Source organism: Heptranchias perlo, chromosome 16 (genome assembly GCF_035084215.1).
Source record: "Heptranchias perlo isolate sHepPer1 chromosome 16, sHepPer1.hap1, whole genome shotgun sequence".
NCBI classification, from domain to species: domain Eukaryota; kingdom Metazoa; phylum Chordata; class Chondrichthyes; order Hexanchiformes; family Hexanchidae; genus Heptranchias; species Heptranchias perlo.
This window is the reverse complement of record NC_090340.1, coordinates 32,796,002-32,819,065: the sequence shown is the minus strand read 5'-3', so window position 1 is coordinate 32,819,065 and position 23,064 is coordinate 32,796,002. Positions and strand designations below refer to the sequence as shown.

Sequence of the window (23,064 nt, the reverse complement as noted above, 5' to 3'; positions counted from 1 at the left end):
GAATGGAATATAAATTTCTCATTATCTTTTTTAAAAAAAAATCAACTTTGTGCAATTGAGTACTGGACAACTCTGACAAATTATACAACTTATACAGTCAGAGAGAAAGGCTTGAAGATTGGTTATAAAATGATGTTGAGCACCAATTAAGTCCTATAGGCTTGTTTAGTTGTTGATGAGGATGGAACAATGATGGTCACAATTTGAGGAAATGCAAAAATAGTAAAATTGAGTTGAGTCCCAAACTGTTGTTCTACCAAATAGATTATCTGTGCAGTTTTCACAGTACAATGTTGCTGCTTGTGCAATGAAAATGGTCCTGCAAACCATTCAGTAACCATTCCATTTTAATTGTACTTGGGAGACATAAAAACCCCAATAGGTGCTGATAATTTTATGTATCAAACCCCATCATCCAACAATATCAGATAGCAGAAACATATACCTGATGAAAAAATTAAACTAAATGATTTTAGAAAGTGAATGTCTTTTCTTGTTATGAATGTAGGACAACTATTCAAAAAGGGAAATATTCAAAGATGACAGTTACTTGTGTAATTTGTGGTCATATTTGGTGATGGGCAACTGGGACTTGGTGCGGGTTAGGACAGGGGCAGCAGTTTTTTGGATGAGCTCAAATTTACGAAGGGTGTAAGGTGGGATGCCAGCCAGGAAAGCATTTGAGTAGTCGAGTCTAGAGATTACAAAGGCATGGATGAGGGTTTCAGCAGCAGATGAGCTGAGGCAGGGGCAAAGATGGGCAATGTTACGGAGGCGGAAGTAGGCGGTCTTGGTGATGGAATGGATATGGAGTAAGCAGCTCAGCTCAGGGTCAGTAGGATGTCAAGGATGCGAACAGTGTGATTCAGCCTCAGATAGTGGCCAGGGAGAAGGATGGAATCGGTGGCTAGGGAAAGGAGTTTGCGGCGGGGACCAAAGACAATGTTTTGGTCTTACCGATATTTAATTGGAGGAAATTTCTGCTCATCCAATACTGGATGTTGGACAAGCAGCAGGAAAGATGGACATGGATTTGGGAGGCGACAACACGTTCAAGACTTTGGAGAGGAAATGTAAGTTGGAGGTCGGGCAGTAGTTTACGAGGACAGAGGGGTCAAAGGTGGGATTTTTGAGGAGGGAGGTGATGACGGCAGATTTGAAGGGGAAGGGGACAGTAGCAGAGTATAGGGAACTGTTAACAATAACAGCTAACACGAGGGCCAGGAAGGGAAATCGAGTGGTCAGAGTTTGGTGGGAATAGAGTTGAGGGAGCAGGAGGTGAGACTCATTGTCCAGATGAGCTCGCAGTGGGTATATATTTTTTATTCGTTCATGGGATGTGGGCATCACTGGTAAGGCCAGCATTTATTGCCCATTCCTAATTGTCCTTGAGAAGGTGGTGGTGAGCCACCGTCTTGAACCGCTGCAGTCCATGTGGTGAAGGTTCTCCCACAGTGCTGTTAGGAAGGGAGTTCCAGGATTTTGACCCGGCGATATATTTCCAAGTCGGGATGGTGTGTGACTTGGAGGGAACGTGCAGGTGGTGTTGTTCCCATGCACCCGCTACTCTTGTCCTTCTAGTTGGTAGAGGTCATGGGTTTGGGAGGTGCTGTCGAAGAAGCCTTGGCGAGTTGCTGCAGTGCATCCTGTGGATGGTACACACTGTGCGCCTGTGGTGGAGGGAGTGAATGTTTAGGGTGGTGGATGGGGTGCCAATCAAGTGGGCTGCTTTGTCCTGGATGGTGTCGAGCTTGTGTGTTGTTGGAGCTGCACTCATCCAGGCAAGTGGAGAGTATTCGATCACACTCCTGACTTGTGCCTTGTAGATGGTGGAAAGGCTTTGGGGAGTCAGGAGGTGAGTCACTCGCCGCAGAATACCCAGCCTCTGACCTGCTCTTGTAGCCACAGTATTTATGGGACTGGTCCAGTTATGTTTCTGGTCAATGGTGACCCGCAGGATGTTGATGGTGGGGGATTCGGCGATGGTAATGCCGTTGAATATCAAGAGGAGGTGGTTAGATTCTCTCTTGTTGGAGATGGTCATTGCCTGGCACTTGTCTGGCGCAAATGTTACTTTCCACTTATCAGCCCAAGCCTGGATGTTGTCCAGGTCTTGTTGCATGTTGGCACGGACTGCTTCATTATCTGAGGGGTTGCGAATGGAACCGAACACTGTGTAATCATCAGCGAACATCCCCATTTTTGACCTTATGGGTAGATAGGAGAGAAACTAGAGAAAGATGCTAAAATATTTGTGCATTAATATTAGTGTTTTATAATTTTAGGTAACAGAAGAAACCTGCAATGTTTTGCGACGACTAGGATATTCTTGTGAATCTCGAGGATTTATCAGTGTGAAAGGCAAAGGGGAACTACAAACTTATTTTCTGTGCACAGATACTACCAAGTCACACTGAATCCTAAACAGACTATACCAAGTCACACTGAATCCTAAACAGACTATACCAAGTCACACTGAATGCTAAACAGACTATTTATGTAGTTCCAACAGCAGCAACATCAGGAAGCAATATTTTCAGTTCAGTTAAAAAAGATTGTATGCCAGTAGGCATTTATTTTTTAAAAAAAGGTAACAGCAAAAAAAAATTATAATTTACAAATATGAAACTGAAAAATATATGACTGGGACTGAGATAACTTTTTATTTAAAACGTTGGGGTAAAAATAACGTGTGTATGACTGCAAGGTTGCAATTTGCATGATATCTCTCTTTGGTGAGGAAAAAAATTTGAATTCCACTGCATTGTAGTGCAAGGGCTAAGGTTGTAAAATATATGCAATACCACTCCAATTTTATGTATGTTGTGGCAATAGTTCTTTGTAATGTGTATGTTTTAGGTTTGAATTCTAATTTAACTATATATTGTTATAGAGATAAGACTGTCTACAAAACTATAAATATCTGTAGCAATGAAAAAACATTTGTATACCTTTTGGACTTTGAAACTGAACAAATGCATTGTCAACAGGATTGTTCCTGACTGATCAGCACAGTTGTTACATTATACAAAAATGTGCTCATTTGTGTTCACTGTAAGTAGTTTTAAGAGTTTTGACTGCTGTAAACCGTGCTGACACAATAAGTGGATGCTACAGCGTTTATTAGTGGTTATTACAAAATTCAAGGCTGTCCTCACCTATATTCATTTCTCAAATCTTGTTTACCAACAGCTATAGTGCTAAAAGCCACCAGGAGACTTGGCTTGCTTAGCAAAACTATGCTATCACAGATTACATTTTCATAATGTTGCTGTGCCTTAAATTCATGTCATTTAGAAAAAAAATCTGTCTCCCAGCATTCAAAAAATGGCAAGATATTCAAGTGACTCTCTATCGACCCTTGATGTTAGTGCACTGTTGCTGTCTCACTAATTACTGTGTAATTTCTTTATCAGCATTGGTGTCTAAAATCGTTTCATGACTGAAACAGTATTGTAGAGATTAACTTAATACGTGATCATTTAACTGCAGTTGAGTCTTTTTTTAATGTAAAATGTAATTATTCAACTTTAGAGTGGAGTCATGCATTTTAAAATGTGCTGTATTCATGCGTGATTCCAAATTATTGTACAACACAGTTGTCTTAACCATTAACCAGCTTCAGGTACTCTTTTTAACTAAAATATACTTGACCCAATCATGCTACTTGACAAGTCTTGAGCAGTCTTTCTTTTGCTGCTGTGCCATGCACTCGTTTCTTGTTTGTTGAGGAGCAACCTTAAACTATTAAGCACTATATATTTTGTAAATTGTAGATTTAGAGTTTGAAAACAGTATCTTCAATTTAAGTGTTTTGTTATCCTGCATTTTAATACCATCTCATTATTTCCGATTTTATATTATCTAAATGGACATCTCAACTGAGCTAATATTCTGGTTATTGAGTCTGTGTTAAACAAGACTAGTAAAGCATACACTGTGTTTTAGGGATAGAGAACAAAACTTTATGGATTTTGTTAATATTTTTCTAATTATTGGCATAAAAAAACAAAACTATATTCTTTAGTAAATTGTTATCATTTTCTATGTCATATCATAGGTTACTTATAGCTAATGAAGTGCACAATTATGAATGCTAGTGAAGTAAAAACCAAAAAATGTTTTCTCCCCAGTAATTTTGAAGCAAATAGTTTACAATAAATTAGATTTGTAACGTATAAATTGTCCAAGTTATTGGTATCCAGCAGTAGTCCAACGGAATTTGGGATAAAGATTAATTGACTGTGATTGTGTTTAAACATAAAATATTCAAGTACGTTCTTTTAAAACTCAAGTTTGGTATTCCTTAAAACAATACTAAAGGTGACTGATCCAACTGGAATAGCACATGGTAATACCTAACCATTTCAATCATTTCTATTCCTCAACTGTACATCTATGCAGAATGTTCCCCTCACCCCCCGCCATTGAAAACCAACTGCATTATTTTGCTCCTGTAAGGATGAGACAATAGGGGCAATTTTAACTGTGCCCACTCAGTGGAAATGGGGTGGGCAGTTGAAATTGCTGCACAGTACTCACTGCTCCATTTTCGCTGGCCACCATTTAAACAGTGTAGTGTTTTTTTTACTCAGTCGAGGCTGGAGGGGGCCTTATGAATACGTACAAATGGTAGTCCTATGACGCAATTAGGGGCTCAATGCCATTTTAATGTGAAATCACAGAAGTCCCGCTCAGTGCCCAACTCGCCAGTAAAATCTAGCTGGATTGGTTTCTCAGAGCCACTGAAGCAGCATTTAAGGGGCAATCATCTGCAGGTAATTGGATCAGAGCACCTCTGTGCCATTGTGCTGTTTGGATTGCCAGCTTCCAGATCACTTCTTTCTCACACTTTTTGCCTTACCCTCAGTATCTGCTTGTCATGGCAGCCCCCAGCCCTGTCCAGACACCTAAACCCCCGATTTCTATGTAGCCCTATGGTGTGAACAATAATCATCTCCTTGCTCCCATGACATTGATTATATGTGTGTTGCTCAGGTGAGGTGGGATTGCAAAGGGGTATCATGAGGCACTTGTATAGGCTGTATCCCTTGTCCTCGAGCAGCCATAGAAGGGTCGATTCTTTGGGGTGGGGGGGGGAGGAGGAGAAAATGGTGGTTGAATGTCGAGGAAGCAGCAGAAGAAAGAGGACCAGCTCAGCACCTTGCAGCAAGAGGTGTGAAAGGTGAGTTAATTGCTCTGCGATTCCAGTGATCTGCTCATTCCCCTGCCCTGAAAACTTGCACAAAGCCCCTCTGCATTAACAGCCCTTTTTGCAGCCTTCACCCCTCCCTTAATCCTGCATTGAGCTAGTCAGCCATCTTCTATATCAATGACACACTGACAATGCAGACTCAGAAACTGCTATAAAATCACACTGCAGACCAAAGTGCCAATTCTGATAAAGGTGGTGAATTTAATTCTCACCCTTGTCAATCCATGGTGCCTTTCTTGCACTACTCCTGTGAGGTGCTCTTCTGGGGCCTCAGAAAAGCTGGTGGAAGGCTGCTGTTGTTTGTGGCCAGTGCTTTTTGGGGTCACTGTAAGGGCCCAGCTGCAGACTGACCTGGCTAACTTGCTGGCACTATGACGGGTGTTGGTTGAGGGGATGACTAAGGAGCAGATATCCTGAGAGAGGGCAACATGTACTTCTCCCATCACGCCACTGCCACTCACATGGGCTCATCACTTCCACTGATCTGCAGGAGAGCAGACTGCAGAAGATGAGTGACTCCTTGAAAGCCCCTAACTATTTAGTCCACCAATCTGTCCAAGGTGGATACCCGTCTCTCCAAGCTGTTTGAGCTTCCACCAAAGCTGCAAAGACGGGCGACATTGACTCCTGCTGTGAAGGCGCGGCTGCAGCATCCCTAGGGGTGGCCATGTTTTGCAGGATAAACTGCAGAATGCTGATGCCATGTGAGATGACAACACACAGGCCAGAAGCAGACTCCTCCATATATTGTCATAGTGCTGAAACTCCTTGGCAGGCCTCATCTGTGTCCTGCTCAGCAGAGCTGGGAGAAGATCTCTCCCTCCAACCAGCCTTCTGGCCTGTCCCTGCCACTAATAGCTACTGCTGCTCACTCGTGCTGGGTGACTCACAACCTGCAGACTCCTCTGGCTCACTTTCTAACCCACACGGAGTGTCAATGTCTGTGCTGATGCTTGGAAAGGATGGAGCATGTGATGGTGCATCATCCCGAGGATTATCCTCCTCCAAGGTGACTTTTTCAGGTTGCTGTTGAGAAGGACCTAGAGGAAAGAGAAAGGGATGCGTGAGGGTGACAATTTTGAGAATGCAGCTTGAAGTTGTGAAGCTTGTTGAATATTTGCTGAGGTAAATAAGGGGTTACAAGTAATATGCAGACACCGTGCTCAAATGTGCCACAAGCCTCTCCTTCCCCGCTGCTTATGTTTTTGCCTGGGCCACTAATGTCCAGGGCTCCACTTGGGTGAGGGCTATGATAATGGGTACTCCTCTCCCTGCTCTTGGTCTTCTTCCTGACTTTGTGCTGTTTTGTCCTGCAGAGAGGTGAGAGTTAGTGAGTGGCTGTTGAAAAGGTAAGTGGAGCTGTGTAGGGCTTGTGCATCTAGTGCATTTGCTGAGAGGTGGAGAAGAAGCTGATGAATGCAAAGCCACGTGTGGAATGTGAAGTGTGTGCATGTGCTAGGATGTGACACTCCATTGTGACGCCTGGCTGGCTTGGTCCTCATCATCATCATCACCCTCCTCCACCTGTGCCACCCATTGCTGTGGTGGATCTGTAGAAAAAGGTAAAAGCTGAGAATGGGTGAACATCTCCCTCTTGGGATTAAGGAGACAGTGAAGAGGGAGGATGGCTGTGTTTGTGTTTGCTTCACAGCAATGCTGAAGTAACAGTGTAGGTGCTCAGTCAGTAACTTGGCATCAGCAAGATGCTGTTGACCTTATCATCTCAAAGTGCCTCCCCACAAGCTCCATGGACTTGTCCTTGGGATTAAAGATGGGGCCGCCCTTCCAGTGGCCCGACTCTGGCAGGCATTGTGTACCAATTTGTCTGCAAGAAGATAGAGTGAATAATGGTAAAGCTAGCAGTTAAGTGTCTGCCAAGAGACATGGGAGAGGTGAAGTAAGAGATGTGGGATTGAGGCTGTTAAAATAGAGGAAGCGGGATTTAGGGTTGTGCATGTAAGTAATTTGCGAGGGAAGCTGGGTAACCATAATGTAAGAGCTGAGTTGGAGCCCCCCCCCCCCCACCACCCCAATAACCGGCATTGTGAAGCAAATGTTGCTTTAAGAGGGCGAAGTGTGCTGTTGCCCACTGTTCTGTCGTCCTGGAGATGGAAGAGTCGGTAGTCAGTGCTACCTCCCTCTAGGTAGCATATAATTCTGGGTGAGTTGGTGGCACCCACACTCAGGAGTCTGTTTGTCCTGCCTCCGGGCAGGCTTGGAGGTCTGAATGAGTTAAGTTGTTTGTTGTTCTTCTCTGGCTTGCTGCTATGCCCTGCTGTCCTCTAGGTGCTTGGGTGGTCATAATTCTGCACAAGTATAATAAAAAATATTGCTAAGACATGCAGTGATGTTATTAGTGAAGTGAGAGCACCAAGCACTGTTGCTCTCTTACTTGTTTTTTTCCTAGTCTCCTACTGAAGAGTGCAGGTTGAACTGTCTTTTTAAAGGCTGCACAGAAGTTTCCAGGTAGTTCAGTTGCTTCCATCTGTTTTACACCAACACCTGCACCAACGGGAATGTAAATGAGCAGACTCAGGAAGCTTGTGTATCTCCCTCTAGAAGGCATCACAGACACAACAAAACAGCAGTAACTCAATACAATTCTAGGCCAGTACATTTAAAAAATAGGAGCAGCAGTATGCCATACGGCCCCTCGAGCCTGCTTTCCCATTCAATAAGATCATGGCTAACATTCCTGCCCGATCCCCGTATCCCTCAATTCCCTTAGAGTCCAAAAATCTATCTATCTCATCCTTGAATATACTCAATGACTAAGCATCTGTTGCCCTGCGAGGTAGAGAATTCCAAAGAGTTCTCTACCTCGCAGGGGTAAATGAAGAAATTTTTCCTCATCTTGGTCCTAAATGGCCGACCACATAGTCCAATATCCACCAGTGTCTTTAAAGGAAGTAAGCTTCCTCCATTGAGGTTCCCATATGCATAAATCTAGTTGTACCTATATTGGAAACTGTAACAAAGAAATGTCTTTTTTCTACAAATGCATAAATAGGTGCTAGATTTCCAGGGCCATGACATCAGGGGCATGTGCCTTGAGATTATCAAGGGCCTGTCTTTACATACTGTACAATGTTGTCCATTTCGAGCACCAATCAACACTCGGCCTATGGATGTTATAACTGTAAAATGATTGAAGAACCCAGTTGTGTTGGTCTCACTCACAGCTTTCATTGCAAGTACAGATTATAAAAATACAGGATCTAGAACAGTTTTATCATTGATGTTTCTCTTTTCTTCCATTTTCTTTCAGCTGTTGTCGGTTTAGATTTTCAGCTCATCTTATTTGGATATAGTAATGGGCCCCATATGGGGGAGGGGATAAGGGAGAAAGTGTTACTATTGAGTTCTGCGCCTGAGCAAGGAAGATGATTTAATGCAAAGGGCACTGTGGCCTCAATCTGGTTTATGAACAGCTGTTTTCATTCACACACCGCAACTGTAATCCAAAGAGATGCTTGTTTTCTTCCTTTTGGTCACTTTCTTTGCAAGTTATCATTTCTAAGTGATTATTTATTGGTGAACATATGCAAGAATGTTTTTAAAAATCCATTAACTTTAAGACAAAAATAATACAATTTAGTGCAAAAATGTTTAGAAAATCCCTGCATTTATTATACACACTTTACAGTACAAAATTTCATACAAAATTGTTCACTATTGATTATATATTTTTTGAGACAAGACACAGTCTTCCAACTTAATAATCTGACATTTCATATAACAACAGCAATTGGATCTTCTCCAGTGATGGTAACAGCTTGTTCAGGCTGTGGCAACTCTGCAATTTCCATCTCCTCCACTTGATTGCTGTTTCTGGTTCCTATAATAGCAAGTTTATAGTCACTTCTAAAGTGCAATAAATTGTTTGTCAGAAAAGAAATTGCATTGATTGATCAGGAATTCAGAGATTAATAGAATTTGTATTGTAGACGAATTGTCTACAAGTTCATCTAGTTATGAGTCAGAAGATGCAGGGTTCGAACCAGACAGTCCCAGTGACTAGAGCTCCGGCTCTAACTGAATTCTGGGTTGACATCCAGTGGGATACTTGTGTCTGGTGCGTATGGGTGAACTTGACCCTAAAACTGGTCCATCTGCACATTTGTTAATTCTCTTTCCACATATGTATTTACATATGTATGGTCAATCTCTTGATTTTATAATGCAGCTTTTAAGCTTTACCACTTAATTCTTCCCAGTTTTACTCACCGAATAATGAATCTGGTGAACAGTTGTCCATCAATTCCAAAGGAACTGCAATTCCCATAGCCTTGCGGATTCCAGCAACACTAGTGATGTCCCCAGGAGCTACCTGGCTTGCCAATTCTTTCAGGTTTCCAGTCACCTTTTCAGCTGAACAAACAGAAATTAAAAGTTGCTGTTAGAAGTTACAGGAAGTAGAAAAGCTATGACTTTAATTGGCTGGATTACTGTACAATTGCAGCACAAGTCTTGAATGGCTGAATTGCTACACCAATGTGTAAATTAAGTGGGCAATGATCAACAATACTTTATCCCAAGTCTTGCGAGATCACTTGTGAAGGTCAATGTTTAAATGGTAATTTAAGTTCTGATCTTTACATTCTGTTCCAGATTGAAGCCTGTACATGAACTGGGATGACCAACATTTCACTTTAGTTAAATTCTGGGGTTGAGTCTAATAATAACCAAGACTAAAAACACACAAAGGTCAATAGCTTACGTCAGAGTTCCTTCTATGTTTAGTAATGCTGAAGACTATTCTTTTTCCCAGAATTTGTAAATCATTCTACTGACAGACAAATATTCCAGAAAGTTCACATTTAACCTTTCTTGCCACAAGTTATTGTTGTTTATGCTCCAAATGCACTTTAAAACCATCAACACAAAAAAATATTAAAAATGGTATGTGTAACTCAATTTAGTTTTTGAAATCCAAGAGCTGTGTAAGGATAGTTTATTTTCAATACGCAAAATCAACTTCAGTCACAACATTTATTCTAGCATTAAAGTGACCAAATGGAATTAGCCGAGCCACCAATAGATACAACTGATAATTAAATAGTTAAAGTCCAAGATATATTCTTCGGAGGAAGATAAACATTGCAATGTTACGGTTACAAACTCAAATCTGGAACACAGAACAATCAAAACCTAATGCTATCAACTAAGATGGAAACAGATTTCAAACCTTTCTCTACTGAACAGTAAGAAAATAAATGTTATGTTAGCAGGTGTTAGAAAATTTTCATGTAGCCCAATAGGTGTTTAGTGTATTGCTGGTTATAAAATGTATTTGACGTACCAATTAACAACTCTCGAATGGAAGGTCCCAACAGGCACAGCATAGCAGATGGGGGTCTGGTACTGAAACGCTCATTTTGTGCTTGCTGAAGGTCTTGTAACAACTTAGTAGTTTCATCCAGCTTCTTCTGAAACATCCCACACTCTGAAATCCAGTAAGAGAATTAGTCCGAGGAACTACAACAGATGTTTGAAGTCTCTATGTCACTGGCTAATCAGCATTACCAGTCTGCTTATTTCTTGTAGAACTACAAAAGGACACTTGGGTGATGCGTTAATATTAGATAAGCCAGGTTTTTCCAATAATGCTGCAAGTTCGGCCATAACTGGAGTATTGTGTCCAGTTCTGGGCACCGCACTTTAGGAAGGATATGAAGGCCTTAGACAGGGTGCAGAAGAGATTTACCAGAATGATTCCAGGGATGAGGTTCTTTAGTTACGTGGATAGACTGGAGAAGCTGAGGTTGTTCTCCTTTGAACAGAGAAGGTTGAGAGGAGATTTGATCGAGGTATTCAAAATCATTAAGGGTCTAGATAGAGAGAAACTGTTCCCATTGGTGGGAAGGGTCAAGAGCCAGAGGACATAGATTTAAGGTGATTGGCAAAAAAAAGGTGACATGGGGAAAAACTTTTTTACACAGCGAGTGGTTAGGATCTGGAATGCACTGTCTGAGGGGGTGGTGGAGGCAGATTCAATCGTGGCTTTCAAATGGGAACTGAATAAGTACTTGAAAGGAAAAAAAAATTGCAGGGCTATGGTGATAGGATGGGGGAGTGGGACTAGCTGGATTGCTCTTCCATATAGCCAGACCAGACTTGATGGGCCGAATTACCTCCTTCCGTGCTGTAACCTATGATTCTATGTGTTCCAGCCACCTAAGAAAATGTTTTGAAATGCACAGCAAGACAGACTGTACCAGCTTTCATTTAAAACCAACAATTCACAGAGGCTTGTTGAGGAAAACACCATTTGTGAAGTAAAGAGTCAAAGACCTGGGAAGTCCAAGATTTGAAGGCATGGTTGGGAATGGTGCTGAAAAGTGGCCTGAATATATCGCTTAAAGGGGCAGAGAAAGGGATCATGGCAGGAAACCAGCCTGAGTTCCTAATCCTGACTGTCATCTAGGGACTCTTGCTAGAACATCCACAGGTGCAGATGCCTGTTAAACCTTGGTAGTGATGCCGCCTGCAGTTGCATAGCCTATGCTCACTGTCACGGCTCACACATGAAGAATAGCCATTTGGCAGACGGGACTGCCAGCACCCACGGAAATTTAACTCAATGAATCACCACCTTCAGGAAAGGGGAGGGGAAGAGAGTGAAAATTCAACATTTTAAATGAGATAACAGGAGGAGGGAGAAGTGTAAGTAGATTATGTAATTGACACCTCATCAGTATGAAATACCCAGATATAGTCAGTGATTTTGAAACTGTGAATGTGAATGAGCATTTAAATTGCATGCGTATAACGGTAAATCTAAATAAAACTAGCAGGACCATAGTTGGAGTACCATGTGCAGTTTTGGGTTGCATGCGAGATAAAGGATGTTGAGAGATGATAGAAAGAGTACAGCACAGATTCACTAGGATTCTGCCTGGTATGAGGAAATACAAATACAAAGACGTCAAAAATTGGGGCTGTTTTCATCAGAACAGTGATTTGATAGACGTATTTAAAATTACGAAGAGATGGGACAGAGTGGATAGAAACAGACCATTTCGAGTGACTGACGGGTTTAGGGCAAGGGGACATAGCCATCAAATTAAATGTACAAGATTTCGGACAGAGAGCAAGAGACACTTCATGTACCCAGCATTTCCATTTCGACAGGAACCTGAAGTACAGCAATAGGATGTCACTTATCAAAACTTGGCTTAAAAAAGAACAAAGTTTTCCACAAATATTTAGGTGCTCTCAGAAGTGAAGCTGGGATTATCATATTCATTTTTAAAAATGAGAAGATTAAACCAGAGAGGTCACAGAAAAGCAGAGCTCAGAACAAAATGTAACTTAATTGTGTCCCATTGGTGTAAACTAAGTGAGAGTTTTTGAAGAACTGTGATCTTTACCTGTGAAGCGGTTCCACTGCTATAACGAGCACTCGATGTTTCCCTATGATTTTCACAAGAACCAAACCGACAAACTTCCTGGTATTAGTGTGCCACAATTTACAAAAGTCTGAACAAAACAAACTCTGTGAGGGGGCCAAACTGAAAGGCTACTGCCAGAGACCCACGGTGCTTCAGTAGTCCTGGCATTTTAACTGCTGGGATCAGCACATCTACTAAAGTGAAGCTGACTATGCAAAGTGTCATTGTTGAAACAAAAACTTAACGAGGGTGACTTTCCACATTTTTCTGGCGTTTCTGTGGGTCTTCTGCCAAATCCCTGTGGATATTCACCACATATATTTTTATTAAAATCTAACAGAAAATAACTATTAAATAAAGCTTATGATTGATTTGTATTCTTTCCATTTGCTCAGATTCCTTGAGTCACAATCTGGTGCAAATCCTTATGTATGGATTGAGTGGAGTTCTGTGGGGTGGGGGTGGAGAAGGGCATATGTGCAATTTGCATCACTGAACATATCAGCTATTGCATGAATAAGTAGCTATTAAGTTATTCTTTTTGTGCAAGGAAGGGAGTAAAGAGAAAGATATTCACTGATGTGCAGCAAATCAAAGTGGCAGGTGCAGCAGGAAATGAGCCAGATGTGGCTGCTAATCTTGTGGCAGTTCAAACTGCCTCCTCTAAATTAGCCCATGATGTGTGTTTACTTAAAATTAGGACACATTCAAGTTACAAAGTTCACTTCATGCGGATTTAGACAGATTCAGGGCAAGATCTGACCTATAGTTTTCAGTATAAAATGGGTAAATTTTCAAAGAGTTCTGATCATAAGGTTTCCTTTTTTAAAAAAACAGAACAGAACAGGTATACACAATGGTTAAAGCACAAAACCATACAGTGAGTTAATTTTTAAATCTACCTCTTTAATTAGTAACTGGCTATAAACAGATTATAAAAAAGGTGTCAATCAGAGACTCATGACAAAGGTCAGGGTGTGTGGAGTCAGGGGGCAGGTAGAAGAATGGATTGATAGATGACTGCAAAACAGAAGAGGGTAGGAGTTAAGGGAAGTTTCTCAGACTGGCAGAAAGTGGGAAGTGGTGTACCACAGGGATCTGTGTTTGAATCACTATTGTTCACCATATACAGAAATGATTTGGACTCAGAAATTGGTGGTATGTGTCAAAATTTGTACATGATACCAAACTGGGGGGTGTAGCTAATAATGTGAAGGACTGGACCAAAATACAGGCAGTCATAAACAGGCTTACTGAATGAGCAGATAAATGGCAAATTAAATTCAATATAGCGAAGCGTAAGGTTTTTCATTTTGGTAGGAGGAAATAAGGAGGCCACTTGTTCCTTGGAAGCTAAGAAACTAAATAGTGTAGAGGAGCAAAGAGATAGGGTGAATGTGGAGAAACTGATTCCACTTGTGGGTGAGTCCAGAATAATTGGGCATAAATATAAGATGATCACTAACAGACCAAACAAAGAATTTAGGAAGAATTTCCTTCCAGAGTGTGGTGAGAATATGGAACTCAGTGCCACGTGGAGTACTTAAAGCAGATAGTGTTGATGCATACACGGGAGAGAGATGGGAATAGAGAGATACAGGTGCAGAGTGGGGAGAGGTAATTAGTGTGGGAGGCTCATGTGCAGTATAAACACCGCATAGACCATTTGGGATGAATGGCTTGTTTCTTTGCTGTAGTTTCTGTGTAACTTAACAGTTCTCAGAGATTACATACCTTGTGCATCAGGTTCCGCATTTATTACTGACTGTAGGGAAGCAAAACTGTCATTACTACGGCCACAGCCAGATTCCAACGGGCGAGGAGACTCAGCTGGAGCAACCTGGATGAAGCATATTAAAATGTGACAAAAAAAATTCTGTCTGCATTTTATCCTTAATAAGGAGTCAGCTGTGGGTAAAGTACTACAAATGGTGATAGTTATCCCTAGATTGGGTCCCTGGATTTTTTTTTGAGCAAATGTGAAATGTATTCTCAGGACACCACTTTGCATTTCTTCAATTCAATATAGCAGATAGCCAGGGCGATGTCGAATGAGGACAAGTCACTTCCCATACCAGCATTTCAATGTAATTTCTGTGTTTTCAGACTACAGGTCACATTCAGCCCTACCTAATCCTTAATAAGCTTCAATGAACACACCTGTAATTTCTATTACTTTACGCTGCCTCCTATTTTTGCACTGTAATCACCCACTTGCCGCCCCCCCCCATTTTGTGCCTCTCTCTGACTGGATCTGCTACCCAGTGATACTGCTGCTCAATCAGAAATACCACAGAAAAGGAGATTTCTAAACGCTCCAGCCTAGAAATTTGGGCATGCAGAGTACAATCTCTGTGGCTGAATGGTGAGGCTCAAGGCTCCCCCAATATTAGGCTTTGGACCTCATTTCCATAAAGACACATGCTGTGCAGAGCTGCCGGCAAAGCGTGATTAAAGATCGGGCTGCTGCTGACGCTGCAGCGGCTCTCAGATAAGTGAGGCCAGTCGGGCCAGGAAGAGTGGACAATGGGGCCAAGAGGTAGTAGGGGGAAATCATCACGTTTTTATCATGTGGGTCGGGACAAGCAATCTTGCGCCTCCCGACCCCACATTCAGGTATGTATGGCGGCCTGCCTGACGATTAGCACCACACTGTGCTGTACGAGTTCAGCATGTGGCGAGTGGAGCATTCGAAAATTGGACTGACAGAACCCTAATTTGAATAAATTATTCTTCCCTTTACATGTTCATCACACGCGCTCCTGCTGCCAGCGAATCTACCTTATCCAGTATGACGGGCCGCACACTTCCTGCCCGCCATACTGGGAGCATGGATGGTCAGTTAGTACCCGAAAATGGGGTGCTGCGTGGCTGAATTTCTAGGCCCCCCCCCCATTTCTCTAGTACGTTTCCAAATATCAGCAGATCTGTTGAACAAACTGAGCTCATTTAAAGCTGAGAACCTAATGAACCTTCCCACAAAGCAGCAAAGTTTGTTTGATGTATCCATCCTGCACTTAAGACATTGCTGTGTTTCCTATTTCAGGAGCTTAAAATATGTTGGGTGTCTTAAAAACTGCAAATGAGAGGGGCTGGCCAAAGATGCCTTAACTTGTGTATTAACAATATGCCTACATATTAGCAAGGAAACTTTGTAGCTATTCAAATTTAATTAATGGGGCTTTACGAGTCGTAAAGGGATTCTATATGAGCAGATATGGTCAGTGTTACCTGTACGTCTTCAGAGGATTTAAGAACATTCAGTTCATCTTCATTGATATGTGTGGTCTGCAAGATTTGATTGTGAAAATAAATACTAAAAAGCAACAAATTCATCTGCAAAATATCTCAAGTTACTACTGCATAAATGCATGTCATAATTAGTTTGAACTGGAGCAACAGGCACATACACTGAAGTTTGTTGCAGTGTCACAAAATGGACCAATTCACGACTAAAGATATAATTTGACATCTTCCATACTGCAGCTTCTAGTCTAAACAAAATACAAGACAGTGTGTTGACTGCAGTCGTACAGTGGATGTGGCTGCAGCAAGTGATTTCAGGATAGTTGTGTGCAATGAACAGTTACCCAGAACCTGCTCAACAAGCATTGTCAAACGGTTAACATAGACTATCTCGATACTCCCAAGCAAAAATTGCCACCTTCTTTTGCCTCTAGCTGAAGATACTGTTAAGTCTGTAATAAAAATCTCTGTCTTTTCCTCCTCCTCCACTCTGTGTCCTTCATTCCCACTTCACTTCCTATTTCTCCTCCGCTTCACTTCTGTCTGTCTCTCCCAAACACCACTTGCCCCATCTCCTTCACTTCTTGCTTCTCACTTGTTCTTTTCCACTTCTCGCTGCTTTGCAGTCCCCACACTTCTTGCTGTTTCACTGTCCTCCTTCATCTCTCAGGAAGGACTCTAGCTGGGCTGGGCAGTTCAGCGAACAGGCAGGCCGGAGAGGGCTGGGAGCAGGCAGGAAGCAGGCAGCGCTAGGAAGCACACTTGTCAAGACAAAATTAGACAGGCAGAGCTAGGAAGCTTTTAAGGTCGGAGTAGATAGGCTTAGATTCATTGCCCTGACTGATTGCCTGTTTTCTCTGCTGTATTTGCCAACTGTAATCACTACTGTTGGAGATATTTGGTAAAGAGATACAATAAGAAAAGATTAATCTGAAGTTTTATATATTTCTTGGCCATTGTCACGAAAAAAGCCACGACCTAAACCGAGCGACAGTAAAGGTAAAAAGCTGCTTCCCCTCATACATGGATTGATTTGAGTGGCAAGATGAGGGAACAAATGTATCTACCTGTAGTTGTTAAATATATAGTATTGTCCAGAAATCAATCAAAAAACACTTACTTCACTGTCTCTGGGGCGATCTTTAACAAATTTCTTACTAAATACTTTTATTGGGAGATGTGCACCACTCCCTTACCCCATGCACCAGTGTGACCTCCAACTCATTATTAGCAGTGCCACAACAGATCTGACTAGTAATCATATTTTTTTTTTAAAGTCTTGTGTCTAGAGCACATGTCACAAACAAGACATCAGATGTCACACTTCGGTGTCACGTTTTGTTACAGATGAAAACAATCTGACAAAAAGGGAGAAAGCTAGTCACTGACTTCAAGGCTAAAATTCACAATCAATTTAGTGATCTCTAATTGACCTCAGAGACAATTACAGGGTTAGCTCGAGCCATGCCCATAAAAGAACAGGCCAGGTTAGCATCTAACATCACAGACTGCGCTTCAGACTCCAGGTCACTCATGAGCAACACAACCAGAGGTCGGTTATTTAATATCACCTTGTGTCTTACTTGGCAATAAATAAAAAATTCTGACATCTCAATCTAATCCGTAGCTCCTTTTCCGATGACAACACGCTAAACACCAGCAGTAGCGAGGAGAGAGAAGGGCCTGGCCCATATAAATGTGTTAGCAATGCTATGAGAGATCCATTAGTTGCGATCTAGATGTTTATAGCTTGACTACTTTCTGATTGTTAAGGGCTCAACAATTTTCCTGTTTGGATTAGTAAATTGTTTATTTGTAATGGTGGGTTTTTTGCCAGCTGTATTTGTTACTGTTTTATTTGCGCAAAACTTTCTTAAATAAATAACTTACAAAACCCTGCGCTCACAATTTAAAAAATATTTTTAGGCACCAACAGAAACAAACAAGTGTTTAGCAGAGAACAGCACACTTACTATTTCCAGTTCTTTCAGTGTTTTAGAATGTTCGCCATTAGTCAGGGAATCCAGTAAATTATCGACCATGTTTACACTGTAGTCTTCATTGCTTGCCAAGAACTGTTGAACACTGGGAACAAATGGATTATTCAATATTACTAAACACTTTGATTTTTGGCTGCCTTATTTATAGGTAACTTTACAGTCATTTTCTCTTACAAACAATAAATTAATTGAATTAAACACAAGTTTGACCATGACTAATCTGATGACAGATTCCTGCGCTGACTATTCCTTTTTTTTACAACAAGTGTGCAATAGTAGCACTGGTGAAGCTTGGCTACTTTAATAATGCATTGTACCAACTTTCCTAGTTTTGAAAGTAAAGACAGAGTTCCACTTTTTTTATTATTCGTTCATGGGATGTGGGAGTCGCTGGCAAGGCCAACATTTATTGCCCATCCCTAATTGCCTTCAAGAAGGTGGTGGTGAGCCACCCTCTTGAACCGCTGCAGTCCGTGTGGTGAAGGTTCTCCCACAGTGCTGTTAGGAAGGGAGTTCCAGGATTTTGACCTAGCGACGATGAAGGAACGGCGATATATTTCCAAGTCGGGATGGTGTGTGACTTGGAGGGGAACGTGCAGGTGGTGTTATTCCCATGTGCCTGCTGCCTTTGTCCTTCTAGGTGGTAGAGGTCGGGGTTTGGGAGGTGCTGTCGAAGAAGCCTTGGCGAGTTGCTGCAGTGCATCCTGTGGATGGTACACACTGCAGCCACGTGCGCTGGTGGTGAAGGGAGTGAACATTTAGGGTGGTGGATGGGGTGCCAATCAAGCGGGCTGCTTTGTCCTGGATGGTGATAAGCTTCTTGAATATTACTGCTATGTAATATTCCATACATCAATAGGATAAATGTCAATAGGATAAATGTCACCTGACTAAATCTAGGTAACAACATGGTGGTCCTACACAGCATTTCTCTATGTAAAATATTTACCTAAAATAGACTGAGCAGGAAACTAGTTATGGGAAACAGAAATGTTTAGTTAGTCAGTTTCCAAATGTGGTGACAAGAGTTAATCCGCAAACAGATAATCATTCTGTGCTGCCAACCGTGATATCTCATCGCTTATTAATTCATGGATTATACATTGGTGCGGAACCGTCAAGACTGACACTAATGCACTGTGCCCACCCACGAGAGCTGGAGAGTACACGCCAGGAGTTTTCTTTAAAGAATCAGGGTTGGTGCTCACCTGAAGTTCCCTGGGAGACTTGATTCATCACCGTACGTTGAATACAGCAGGTCAGAATCCTCTTTGCTGAGATTAGCACAAGTAGAATCATAAACTGGAGCATAGGAACTGAATGGTCCATAGTTCAAGTACGTCACTGCAGCAAAATACAATACAGTGAAAAGTACAAAGAGTTCACTGCCACTGAAAGCCCCTGCACTAAAGCAGAAGTCAGGTTCATGTGAACAGGCCCCAACTTAACGATTGAAAGTTTTATGTACACTGAATCACTTAACTCTTCTGGATTTGTTAAAATTTACATGTCAACCCTTCAAATTTTTATTCAAAAATAGAACTCTGCTCCATTTGGTTAAAACATCCTTTAAAAATAAATGATAAAGCTTAAAGATTAAAATCAGCTCCCAGAGGAGGTGCAATGGTAATCAGATCCACAAGTTAAGCTCTCTGTGCCATCCTCACCTTTGCAGAGGCTCCAAAAAAATGGTAGGAAACTTTATCGGCTACCCACATTCATAGAATTAACACATTTACAGCACTAACCTGGGATAACTTTATTACGTTTGTCCTCCTTAAATCCCTGAAGTGTGTTGATACCAGACTGTAATCTGCCAGTCATCATACCAAGCTTCACTGGACAGTAATTTGGGTCTGCAACAAAGCAACAGCACGTTTTACAAATACTGCGCCAAGTGAATAAAAAACAAGATTGTTCAAGTGATCAAATAAATAACAGAACAATGGATAGGGATTTAGGTGGAAGAGTGCATGGTAACACTGCACTTTCACCTTTAGGACTTGCCTTTGAATGCATCCAAAAAGGATGGCAAGACAGTCTCATTTGTCTACTGGCTGAAGGGGTGTTAAGAGATTGTGCAGTTTCAGCCCAGCTCCCAGTAAGCTCGAGTCCACAGCAGAAAAATGCTCATGATTCCATACAAATTGGCAGCTTCACTGTCAGGCCACCGGGATGGCTGGTGTGGGAAAGAAAAATGTCACAGTGGAATTGTTGGGAACACTCTTCTAAGGCTGGGGTCAAGAGAGACTGTTGAACATGAACAACATCGAACCTGTGTTGTACGTGACTTGGGAGCATGCGATGCCAATAACCAACATAAAAGGAGGAAAAATATTCTACATCACAGGACAAACATCCCTTACCTGGATGAAAAAGTAATTTAGTCTCACAAGCACATAACACTAATAAACCCCAAGAATGAGCAAGTGATTGCAAAGAACAAAAACATCTCATGTGCTGGACCTGAAAATGCACTGTGTAATTGTAGTTTAAAATATGTGCTACAGACATTTAATTCAAGTTACCAATATTTCCACTACAGTTGGCCTGAGGAGGTCTTGTGTGCCCACAATGTTCTGACACCAGGATGACTGCCTTTCACATCATTCTCTTACCTCCCATATCAGGCTCCACTGGATTAAGGATTCCAAGGGTAGTCGTACCATCAACTTTTCTTCTCTGGAATTCAAACTGAAAATATGCAGGTACAGAATATAAACAAGAATTAAAAATGAGGGAAATTTTATACCCGTAAATATTTTCCCCCTCCCTTTATTCCTCCTATCCTGGAGGCAGTGATATGGTTCTAGGGATACTGGAGTCCCACTGGTACTTTACCTGAGCTTTGATGTGAGTGTCAGTGGGTGGCTGTGATAGGAAGCCACATTTTTTTTTAAAAGCAAGACAGTAAATAAACCCTTAAGCACTGCAGAAATTCAACACCTTGACATATAAATAAAAACAAAAAGCAAACAGCATTTACCTTACTGTCTATTTTACGCCGGGTGAGTTTTCCAGAAGATTCCTCAATAACACGATCAACCTTTTCCAATTCCCTGTCAATCACATGATTGGCACTGCTGGCTGTGTCCTCGCCAGATTCCTTTTCCGGCCTGTGTAAAGCATTTCCATCACAAAATCATCACTCAGATCACACAACCCGTTCATCATCTCCTGCAGATTATTGAAACACAACCCCGTATCTAACTTTGATTTGTATTAAAAATTAGAATGGACAACTAGTGACTCCTCAGATTTCTAAAAGCAGTAATACATATGTACATCATAAAAGCAGCAATCTCTGTTACTGCTGTAATAATTTTACATAAGAGAAAATTATGGTTTGAACAGTTCCCTCAGACATTATACATTTGCTACAAGTTAAAATTAACATTTTAATTAATGAGTTAATATTTAGAGTAATGAATGATGAATACACTCCTTCTATCACCCTTCCTCTTCCAATTTCTCCTCTTCACTCACATACTGTGATTCAGTTCCATAGGTACTGGTAGTCCACCAGTTCCTCACCCAGGTGGCCAGGTGTTATATGTGAACCTACACAGTGAGCATTCTCAGACTATTGTACCACTTTGGATGCAACAGTTAAGCTACCTGCCTCACATAATTTCCATTAAATTCTAATACGTAAGAGGCACATTCAGGCTCGAAACAATAGAGGCGCCATTACAATACTGGGTGTATTCCATAGGCCACCAACTAGTGGGAAAGATAACAAGGAGCAAATTTGCAAGGAAATTACAGAGATGTGCAAGAACTATAGAGTAGTGATAATGGGGAACTTCAATTATCCTACTATAGACTGTGATAGTGTAAAGGGCAAAGAGGGGGAAGAATTTCTGAAGTTTGTTCAGGAGAACTTCCTTGATCAGTATGTTTCCAGCCCAAGGAGGAAGGAGGCATTGCAGGAGCTAGTTCTGGGGAATGAAGTGGGTCACGAGGAGCAAGTGTCAGTGGGGGAACACTTAGGGAACAGCGATCATACTATTATAAGGTTTAGATTAGTTACGGAAAAGAACAAGGAGCAATCTAGAGTGAAAATACTTAATTGGTGGAGGGCCAATTTCAGTAGGTTGAGAACAGATCTGGCCCGGGTAAACTGGAATCAAAGACTGGCAGGCAAAACTATAATCGAGCAATGGGCGGCCATTAAAGAGATGGTTCGTCCAATCTAGGTACATTCCCACGAGGAGGAAAGGTAGGGCAACCAAACCCAGAGTCCCCTGGATGACGAAAGAGAGTAAGATGAAGCAGAAAAAGGGGGCGTATGACAGATGTCAGGTTGATAATACAAGTGAGAACCAGGATGAATATAGAAAGTACAGAGAAGTGAAAAAGGAAATAAGAGGGGCAAAGAGAGAGTATGAGAATAGACTGGCAGCCAGCATAAAAGAGAATCCAAAAGTCTTCTATGGGCATATAAATAGTAAACGGCTAGCAAGAGGAGGGGTGGGGCCGATTAGGGACCAAAAAGGAGATCTACTCATGGAGGCAGAGGGTAAGGCTGAGGTACTAAATGAGTACTTTGCATCAGTCTTTACCAAGGAAGAAGATGGTGTCAAAGTCACAGTAAGAGGAGGTAGTTCAGATACTGGATGGGCTAAAACTTGATAACGAGGAGGTACTAGAAAGACTGGCTGTACTTAAAGTAGATAAATCACCTGGTCCGAATGGGATGCATCCTAGGCTGCTGTGGGAAGTAAGGGTGGAAATTGAAGAGGTGCTGGCCATAATCTTCCAATCCTCCTTAGATATAGGGGTGGTATCAGAGGACCGGAGAATTGCAAATGTTACACCCTTGTTGAAAAAAGGGTGTACGGGTAAACCTGGCAACTATAGGCCAGTCAGTTTAACCTTGGTGGTGGGGAAGCTTTTAGAAATGATAAAATCCAGGACAAAATGAATAGTTACTTGGACAAGTGTAGATTAATAAAGGAAAGCCAGCATGGATTTGTTAAAGGCAAATCGTGTTTAACTAACTTGATTGATTTTTTTGATGAGGTAACAGAGAGGTTTGATGAGGGCAATGCGGTTGATGTTGTGTATATGGACTTTCAAAAGGCGTTTGATAAAGTGCCACATAATAGGCTTGTCAGCAAAATTGAAGCCCATGGGATAAAAGGGGCAGTGGCAGCATGGATGCGAAATTGGCTAAGTTACAGGAAACAGAGAGTAGCGGTGAACG

General features: G+C 41.7%; 2 protein-coding genes across 4 annotated transcripts in view; one reads left to right on the top strand and one right to left on the bottom strand.

The window, feature by feature from the left end:
• Positions 1–4,019, top strand: part of adcy7 (adenylate cyclase 7) — a 140,556-nt gene extending 136,537 nt beyond the window's left edge. For all 3 annotated transcript variants that reach the window (XM_067997904.1, XM_067997906.1, XM_067997905.1), the window contains one exon: positions 2,286–4,019. In XM_067997904.1, coding sequence (XP_067854005.1) covers positions 2,286–2,417 — 132 coding nt within the window. In that variant the 3' untranslated portion in view covers positions 2,418–4,019. The remainder of the gene's footprint in view (positions 1–2,285) is intronic.
• A 4,804-nt stretch (positions 4,020–8,823) lies between these two features.
• brd7 (bromodomain containing 7) overlaps positions 8,824–23,064 on the bottom strand; it is a 31,499-nt gene continuing 17,258 nt past the window's right edge. Inside the window, exons 8-17 of the mRNA XM_067997903.1 lie at positions 20,842–20,971; positions 20,474–20,549; positions 19,604–19,711; positions 19,064–19,199; positions 17,829–17,940; positions 15,841–15,897; positions 14,344–14,449; positions 10,518–10,661; positions 9,443–9,586; positions 8,824–9,053 (exon numbers count right to left, since the gene is read on the bottom strand). Of these exons, the coding sequence (XP_067854004.1) occupies positions 8,947–9,053; positions 9,443–9,586; positions 10,518–10,661; positions 14,344–14,449; positions 15,841–15,897; positions 17,829–17,940; positions 19,064–19,199; positions 19,604–19,711; positions 20,474–20,549; positions 20,842–20,971 (1,120 nt within the window). The 3' untranslated portion in view covers positions 8,824–8,946. The remainder of the gene's footprint in view (positions 9,054–9,442; positions 9,587–10,517; positions 10,662–14,343; positions 14,450–15,840; positions 15,898–17,828; positions 17,941–19,063; positions 19,200–19,603; positions 19,712–20,473; positions 20,550–20,841; positions 20,972–23,064) is intronic.